We start from the raw sequence: 8,686 nt of genomic DNA, 5'->3' as shown, positions 1-8,686 counted from the left end.
GCTCAGCTATATGTAGTTTCTACAGTACATTCCTCTGTAAAAATTGTTAGTTCTTGTTGCATCTCAAAACTCAGATATCACCATCAGCTCCAGGGCTGACTGGGGCTGCAAGCAGGCAGGGGACCATCCCCACAGTTTCACTGCAGAAAGGGAAATGGCTCATCCTGCTACAAGGACACACCAGAGTGTCAGCCAGCACCTGTGGTAGGGCCAGGTCTCTGCCCAATCCCCATGTTCTCATGTCCCCATGCCAGAGGAGCATGGGCAGCCCTAGAGCCTGCCCTGACAGGTTGCAGGCACTTGCAGCCACCTTGGGGCCTCTCTTCAGGAGCCACATCTGCCTCACATCCCAAGAGACCACACAGGTTCAGCTCCTGTCATGAGGACTGGATGCCACAAGCCAGCGTGACAGCCATAGCCAGCGTCATCCTCGGCATCACCCCTGCAGCTGTCAAAGGTCAGGGCTGCCTGGCCATTAATCATTGCTGAGAACAGCCAAGCATGAAAAGCTGTGCTGTTCCCAGGGCTGTTTTCCTTTCATCAGCTGCAGCCCCCAAGCACTTAAACATAGAGCAAATATTTGGCAGGGCAGGGTGAGGTTCTGGCCCATGGGCTGGGGACCTTGGTGAGCTCTGGAGCACTGAGAAAGGCCAGCAGGATGCTTGCAGGGGGCCGAGCTCTCTCTTGTATGCTTGGGTTTCTTGGCATCTGTGATCATACCATTTGAGTGATGGAGGATCTGGTGGCGGGCACTTTCTCATGGAACAGAGTTCCTACCATGGCACCAACCCTCACTTTGCCTGGGAACACCCCAGCAGAGCCCAGCAAGGAGGGCATTTCAGAGAACCTCAGCTCCACAGCTCGCTGTTGCCAAGGTGAGGGAGAGGAGGGAGGACTGGAAGAACAGGAGTGCTGTTACTTTGCATTCACTTTGGCCAAAGGAGCTGCCAAAGGGCAGGTTGACATCGCCAGCAAGGGACAGTCACCTGGGAATGGGAGCTGGTAGCATTGGTAGCACAGGCATCACTGTTTCCCTGCCCTGGGCGGTGCAGCACTGTCCTAATGCCACGAGTTGAGATGTGATAGGAGCAGCCACGTCAGCTGATGGAGACACCGGCTATAAAGCGCCTGCTGGCCCCATGGTGGAGGCACAAGGGAGCCCACCATGGCCAACGTGGTGCCTGTCTGCCTGCTCTTGGCCCTGATGCTCCTGGCCCCAGCCCTGTCAGCACAGCAGGAACGAGGGCTCATCTTCAACTTGGTAAGAGGAGACTAACCATGATCTTGGCACAGTGGGGGTTGCTCCAGTGCTGCAGTGGGGCACGCAGTGCATGGAGGGTTGGAGGTGTCTCCGGTGCTTTGGCCTCTGGCAGCAGTTATGTGAGGGACCCCCAGGATGATGGATGCAGACACCAAGAGCAAAACTTATCATGTCTGGGAAAACTGAGGCGGGTGGGGATGACGTGCTGGGTTTTCCAGAGTTGTGAGAGATCGTGGAGCCCGGAAAAGCAGCTGTGTAAAGGAATAGGGAAGTCACAGAGCAGATGAAACTGAAGCTCTCAGCTGCCTGAGCCAGACAGAACCCCCACCCTGGGTGGCTCACAGGGACTGGGGAGGGGAGACGCTTTCCTGTGGTGTCTCAGCCCTGCTCCCATGAGCCCCACAAAACCAGCACTTCAGTGGGTGGCATTTTGGGCCAGACTGAGGAAATGCTGCAGACTGGGAGACTCAGGCATGCTGGCAGTGGTGCTGACCCTGAGCTGAAAGGCAGAGCTGATGTTTGACACCCACCCAAACCCCCTGGGCCCACAGCTAGGGAGGGATCAAGGGGGGACAGAGAGGGACCTGGTGCTCAAACGCTGCCTTGTCATGCAGGAGATTGGGGAGCTGTGCCTGCAGAGTGCCCAGTGCAAGAGCGGCTGCTGCCACCGGGACAGTGGCCTCAGCATGGCTCGATGTGCACCGAAGGCAGCCGAGTTCCATGAATGCACCCCAAAGGTATGTACTTTCCTGCTCCCAGGAGTGGCTGGGGATGGGGGCATGTCCCCCACACTGCACCGTGTCTTGGTTCCCTGCAGACCATCTATGGGGTCTATTACAAGTGTCCCTGCGAGAGTGGCTTGACCTGTGATGCTGATAAGACCATCGTGGGCTCCATTACCAACACCAACTTCGGCGTCTGCAAGGACCCCCGGGGCTTCTACAGGTGGTGAAGAAAGAGACCCCCTGGAGTCCCTGCCCCTGCCACCCTGCCTTTCCCCTTCCCAGGGGTGCCTGGATCTGGCTGTGGGAGAATTTGAGTAAAGAGCAGCTTCTGCTGAGCTGCAAGCCAGCGTTTTCATTCGGCACAGGCCCCCTGGCCCAGGATAGGGACAACAGGGCCAGAAGGTCCTGGAAAAAGCCACAGGGACGATAGTTTTACCTATATGTGTGTGCAATCGTATAATAATCTGGTCTAGGTCAGCAGAGAGCCATGGGGTGAGCTCTGCTCAGGGATAGTGTTAGCAAAAGGGGGTGCAGGGGAGGGGAAGATGCAGCAGCCCCAGGATATGAGAGAGCTACTTTGGTTGTGCTGGACTTGTTTTATTTCCTGCTGTGGCTGCTCTGATTGGAAACATTTCCTAGAAAAGGTTTGTTGCTAGGGAAGAGGAACTTCCAGGGGTTGTTGAAGCTGTGGGTGCTCAAGGTGTTTGGTGGTCATGTCCACCTCCCATGTCATGCCACACTGTGGGCTCGGATGACCATGCCTGCACCTCCTCCTCAGGGTGAGCAGATGTGGCCAGGAGGTGAGAGGTCAGCCAGGTGGGAGTCCTCCCTGAAAAGGACCTTGTAGGGGCAGCAGTTGTAAATGCCATGGGAGACCCTCATGCAGCACCTCCATCAGCATCTTGTAGAGTATCTTCTCTGGCTGAAAGATGTGCAGGGGCTTTGGGAATTCAGGATGGACCTGGGGAGAGATGGTGCTGGAAGCAGCCCTGGCTCGCAGTGAGGTGGCAAATCCCCTAAGCCCTGACCCCGGCAGAGCTGTGCCCTGGGCAGGGTAGCCTGCAAGGTGCAATGCCCAGCTTTGGGCATGGGGAGGGAGTCAACGTTTTGGGCATGGGGAGGGAGCACAGATGTACTACAGCAGGATGAGGAAGAGGAGGCACCCATCTGGCAGAGCTGAGGAGGGAGCAGGAGATGAAGGGGTCATCAGAGAGAGTGTTCTTGGCTTCTCTCATGCAGATTTCGTGCATGTTTTTTTGCCCTGGGGGCACGGCAACAATCAGGCACCCCCAGTGCCGCTTCCCACTGCCCCAAGGGGCTCTGCACCAGGTAGGGAGGCCACAAAGCAGCTGAGAAGGTGCTGTAGGAAACTTTTTTCCAGGAAAAGGGTGACTGGCAGCTTGAGGATATGAACCTGCAGAAGCACCAGGAACATGTCTGGGAGGGTGGCACAGCTTGGAGGGTCCCCATTGTGGCAGCGTGGGGACCTTCTGGCCCCTGAAAGTTTGACTCGGCGGAACTACAAGAGGACAAAATTCTGACCTGGATTTTAGTTTTAAACTTGTGGTGGGTGGTGAAAGCTTTGAGAGTCTTGTTCTCATCGTAATGGTGGCCCTGGCAAGAGGCCACCAGGTGAACATCCTCACTAGTGCACCCCCTGGTGTGTGTGGGGTGCTGCCAGCCCTGGGGACAGGGGGACCCTACACTAGCATAGGGGTAACCTAAGTTGGGAAGGGGGATATGAGCAGGCCAACCTTGTGCAGGCAGGTTTTGCTGCAGCAAGGTTCCTTGTGGGGGGACATGTGGGAGATGCAGCCCCCCAGCAGGGACCATACTTCACACCGGGTAATGGAGAGGAACAAGCATTGGGGTACTCCTTCCTCCCTCAGTGCTTTGCATGGGGTTTAACCCTCTTTGGTTTAAAAGCAATGGGGAGTATGAGACTGAAGGGATGTTGGGGTGGAGGGCAGCCCAAGACCCTCCCCAGCCTCACCCCATCATCAGGATTGCACCCCACTGTCAAACCCCATCCCCTCCTGTTCACCCATGGGGTGCCCCGCTTACCAGGGAGGTGTGTGGAACATTCCACCCGCCTGAGTGTCCCCCCTTCCTGCCTCCCCTGTGCTCCCCCGCCCGCCCTGGCTGTTGTTACTGGAGGGTACAGGATGTTCTCACTCAGCCGAGCTCCTCTCCCCCCTCTCTCCCCCCTTTCCGCCAGCCCTTGGCCTTCACCTCTTCTCCTCTGCACTGCTTTAACTCTGTTTTTTTCCCAAAACATCACCTTTTCCTCTTCCTCTTCTTCTTCTTCTTCATTTCTTTTTAATTTCTGCACAGATGCACTGATGCTCCTTCTCTGCCCCTCCTAGGGAGTCCCTGCACCGTCAATTCACTGCATCTTCAGTGGTGTGCCCACACAATGCCCAGCTTTGCAGACATCCCCAGCAAAGATGCCCTACTCCCAACCTTGCAAAACATTCCAAGAAAGAAAGTGTGTGTTGAGCTGCCTCTCTGGCTTTGCCTTTGCATGTGACAGAGGGAACAACGTCAGACACTTTCCTTTTTTCCCACTCTGATGTTTTTCCCTGGAGTTGGAACAGAAAAGGACCTGAGTGAAGGGCAGGGATCTGCTCCAGGCAAACCACAGCCCCCGGGGTCCCAAACCTAGGTGTGAGGATCTCAGTCTCTCCTCCATCCTCAGGGTTGGCTTTGAGGCTGGAAGTAGGGTCTCTCGAGGAGGCTCCCCCATCCCAGAGCAGCCCAGGGCTGAGGACTGCCTAGCTTGGGGCAGGAGTGGAGGTTGCAAGTGGGACATGGGGGACGCAGAGGTTGCCCTGGAGGACATCCAGGCACCCCACACACCTCCATGAGCCCCTCATGATGTTGTCCAGCAGGGCACAAGTGGAAAAATCCTCAAACTGAATAATTTGCCCTGCTGGAAGAATTAATTAGTGCAATACAGGGATGTGAGGAGAGTGAGTGAGGGAGGCTGATGGGCTGCCTCAGCCTCGTAAGAGCTCGACAGTAGGTGCTTTGCTACAGCCACTTTGTGGAGGTGGTGTCAAGCTCGGATCCCCCTTGATGAGTATTTTTAGCATTAAATTCCCTGAAATGCTAGTGAGCAGGGCTGGGGGAGCAGGCCAGCCCCATAGGTGGGAGAGGAGATACTGAGGGGATACCTGGTGTGGCATGGCATTGCTGGGGATGCACTCTGGGGGATGCAGAAAGGGGTGTTAGGGTTGATGCTGGGGGTTGATGCCGGGTGTGATGCCAGGGGCATTGCTGGGGGGAATGCTGGGGGAATGCGGGGTGATGCCGGGGGCCACGCCGGTCTTCACCGGCCAGATACCGAGCCAGGAACTAGGCCGCGTTTGGAACGGTCCCGCAGTGGCCCTGCCCCGTCGCCTCCCACCTCCGTTCCCCCCTCGGCCCCCTCCGCCCGCTAAATGTCCAGGCGTTCCTGGAGCTCCCGCAGCCGGTACATTCGCGTCCCACGCCAAAGCCCTGGCACCGCAGCCCGCCCGCCCGGTTGCTGCTCCTCGCAGGCATGCAGGCCCAGGCCCCCCCCGCGCAGCTCCTACCGGCTGCGGCCCCCGGGTGATGGGGCTGAGCTGGTGCGAAGCCCGGAAACTGCCCGACTTGGGACGCAGCCGTAGCACTGGTCTGAGGTTTGCTTGTACATATCCCTGCCGGGTGTGCCCTGAACCCAGGGCTCCCCGGGCACCCAGCAAGCACTAGGGCACCCGGGGGGGATCTCCCCGGAGTGTTTTCGGGCCTCAGACCCCTCTAGCAGGAGCATCTCCACTGCAGGGCACAGCCTGGCTGCTGAGCGTCCTCGAGGGTATTGCACCCTTTGCCACCCCCGCACCCAACCCAAAAGAGAGGTGCCAGCCTGCACCCTCCCACCCGGACACCCCCGTTCGAGTGGGGCAGGTGAGGAGCCCCAGCCACCCCCAGCCATCCGCCCTCCCCGGCGGAGGCTGGTACAGTTCGTTATGTCCAGACCGGAATGTACTTTGTGTTGGAAGTGGCCACCAGCCAGGACGGCAAAGCTGGACTTTATTTATCCTCCCTGTTCTGGCCCCGCTGCATCCTGCCCTTACTTGTGTGGGGCTGGATCTCCAGCAGGGCTGGGGGAGCCCTAGACTCTGTCCACCCCTCATCTGCTCATCGCCAGCTGGGGAGGACAGGGATTTTCCCCCTTTCCTCAGAAGACAAATAATCTGGGAAAATATTTGTGTCCTTTCAGCTTGTAAAAGCTGTCCCTGGTGTCTGGAAGGAAGTGTCATAGGGAAGATGGGGATGCAGGGATGGGTCCAGCCCCAGCAAAGCCTCTGGCTGGAGGTGCCCCTGTCTGCTGGCAAGAGGGTTTTTTGCAAAGGGACCAGAATTTGGATCACAGTCTGGTAATTTATGGATTGGAAATACATGTAGAAAGAGCCAGCCCTAGCTGTGATGCAGAATGGAGCAGGATCAAGCCTCTGATGGAGCCAGGGCTTCTCTGGAGGTCCCCATGTGTGGGGGATATGTCTTGGCCCCTCTGCTGTTCAAAATTCATTGTAGGAGCCATGAGTCCAAGCTAAGAGAGGGACGGTGTTGGAGCCTCAGGACGGATCGGAGGGATTGCCCCAGGCTGGGTCTGATCAATCATTCCACGACTAGACAGAGAATCCCTCCTGTGGCCTTTCCGGTAGGAGGATTTGGGGGGGAATTTAATACAGAAAGCAGCTTTCCAGCTGCTTTGCACCTCCGGGGCAAGTATCCTCATACCAAATGAGTGGTCTTGCACTACTGCCTCCATTCCCCCATGCCCTCCTGTCCACCCTGTCCGTCCATTCCTGCTGCCAGTGCAGCTGCACCTACAGCCAGCAGCGAGGACACAGTGTTCTCCTGTGCTCTGCTGCCTGTTGTGCAACACCCGGCTGCACCTCCCATAAACACATAACTTCCCATGACCACGATGCCAGGCTCCTGCCACACTGCACCCCTCTGCCTGAGACAAACTGGGCCCTTGGAGGGGTGCACATACAGGGGGTGCAGGTGGGCGAGGCCATGGCATCATCAGGCTGCAAAAAACTGCTTTGATCCCCCAAATGGGCAATGGGGATCTGGGTACTGGGGGGAACGATGGATTTGATCCCCCTGGGAAGGGAGCATCTTGCATGGGTCATCTAGCCCAGGACCATTGATTTGTGCTGCCACACACAACATGGAGAAAACCCATTTCTTCTACTCTCCAAGGCTTGAGAGATTGACTGATGTGGCTCTTCACTGTGAAACTGAGGTGGAAGGACTCCTCTCCTCCTCATGCTCTCGAGGCAGATTAACACTGGTTATTTTTAGCAGAAGACAAGGATGAATAAAAATATCTCCTATTATTTTTAAATTTTTTTCTCTTTCAGGAACTGCTGCTCTTACCTCACACAAGGTGCTTGGGAGCAGTACAAGGCAGGGCAGATTTCTTGGCTTTGCTCCCTTGTTCCAGTGCAGGGCAAGACTTTCCCCCAGACTCCCTGCCCTTTTGGGGCTAGGCATGGGACTGGGGCCGGACATGTTAAGCCAGCTGGACGGTGAGGGGGAACAAGCAGTACCCCTGGCAGCCGCCCCAAAACCGGACAGGATTATTTATGGAACAGATTTCCTCCAGGTTGTGTTACAGGGATGTGGGTGAACGGGGCAGACCCCAGCACTGGCCAAGTGGGAGATTTTGGACATCTCACCACCCAAGAAAGCAGAGTGAGCTGAGGGGTCCAGGGCTGATATAGCAGTGTTTTGGAAGATGTCTTTAAAAAAAGCAGCTCTAGTGCTTTCTTCCCATGTGTTTTGTGTGATTTTTTTGATGCAAATTTACTATTTTTGCAAGGTTTGCAAGGACAAACCAGGCTGAACCCCCTCACTACCGCCATTGGTCCCACGGGATTTTTCAGGGCTTAGGTGTTATTTCGGGAGCCTGACAGAATTAAGCTATGTGGTTTTCTAATATTGAAAACACACAGTATTTTTTTTTTTTTGGAAAATGGAAATGTTTAAAACCAAAATGCAAGATTCACCTGGGTCATTTTAGAGAAGGAAAAATGAAATGTTGTGAAAACAATTTTTTTTTCCCTAAAGTGGGCTTTAATTTTAACTGTATTTCTGATAAGTGACATCAGTGTCTAAATTACAGCTGGGGAAATTGAACTCAGAATACAGAGCAGACCTGTGAGAAAGTACCTGCCAAGGCAGTGCTGCCTTCAGCTTGGCCCTGGGGGTTTTTTTGGATTAACATGTGGGAATCAGGGTGCAGGTTGGGAGCAGCAGGGACTCATTCCAACACAAACCTTGTAAAAAAGGACACTTTATAAAGCACTCAGAGATGCCCCATTTTAAATCTGTCCCCAACTTTCTTTTGCACCTCTTTGCTCAGGCGCTGCAATTAGCTGAACGTGCACAAGCAGCGATGAGATGCTTAATTGCAAATGTACATTATTTCTAATCTCGGGGGGTATTTTGAGGCAGCTTTTAACAAAAATCTTATCTCCTTCACACCGAAGTGGAACATTTCTGCGTGTCCCAGCAGCCGGTGTGTTCTCCAAACCCACGTCTCTCTGCCCCTAACTGCGGAGACAAATTTTTCACTGTCTAGCGCAGAATTTCCCATTACAAACCCCGAGGAGCTTGCAGGCGTTGGGGTACCCGTGGGGCGTTGTGGGGGGCTGGGGCA

General features: G+C 55.3%; 2 protein-coding genes across 2 annotated transcripts in view; both read left to right on the top strand.

Annotated features, from left to right (window-relative positions):
- Positions 1 to 1,165: 1,165 nt before the first annotated feature.
- On the top strand, positions 1,166 to 2,224 carry CLPS (colipase). Its single transcript, XM_008934318.2, has 3 exons — positions 1,166 to 1,261; positions 1,876 to 1,998; positions 2,079 to 2,224. Exons 1-3 carry the CDS (start codon positions 1,166 to 1,168, stop codon positions 2,211 to 2,213), a joined length of 354 nt encoding a protein of 117 aa, XP_008932566.1. The 3' UTR covers positions 2,214 to 2,224.
- The window catches only part of FKBP5 (FKBP prolyl isomerase 5), a 27,772-nt gene continuing 21,074 nt past the window's right edge, over positions 1,989 to 8,686 (top strand). The window contains exon 1 of the mRNA XM_029962575.1: positions 1,989 to 1,998. The gene's annotated coding sequence lies outside the window, so the exon portion shown is untranslated. The remainder of the gene's footprint in view (positions 1,999 to 8,686) is intronic.

Source organism: Manacus vitellinus, unplaced genomic scaffold (assembly GCF_001715985.3).
Source record: "Manacus vitellinus isolate BGI_N305 unplaced genomic scaffold, ASM171598v3 scaffold_47_pilon, whole genome shotgun sequence".
NCBI classification, from domain to species: Eukaryota; Metazoa; Chordata; class Aves; order Passeriformes; family Pipridae; genus Manacus; species Manacus vitellinus.
The sequence above is the reverse complement of the archived record's forward strand: the minus strand, read 5'-3'. Positions and strand labels throughout refer to the sequence as shown.

What these genes read in the sequence shown, in the direction of transcription:
- CLPS (XM_008934318.2), top strand. Translation starts at nt 1,166, where the DNA reads ATGGCCAACGTGGTGCCTGTCTGCCTGCTCTTGGCCCTGATGCTCCTG. An exon ending in GAGGGCTCATCTTCAACTTG is followed by an intron (nt 1,262 to 1,875) that starts GTAAGAGGAGAC and finishes CTTGTCATGCAG; the next exon opens with GAGATTGGGGAGCTGTGCCT. An exon ending in TCCATGAATGCACCCCAAAG is followed by an intron (nt 1,999 to 2,078) that starts GTATGTACTTTC and finishes GGTTCCCTGCAG; the next exon opens with ACCATCTATGGGGTCTATTA.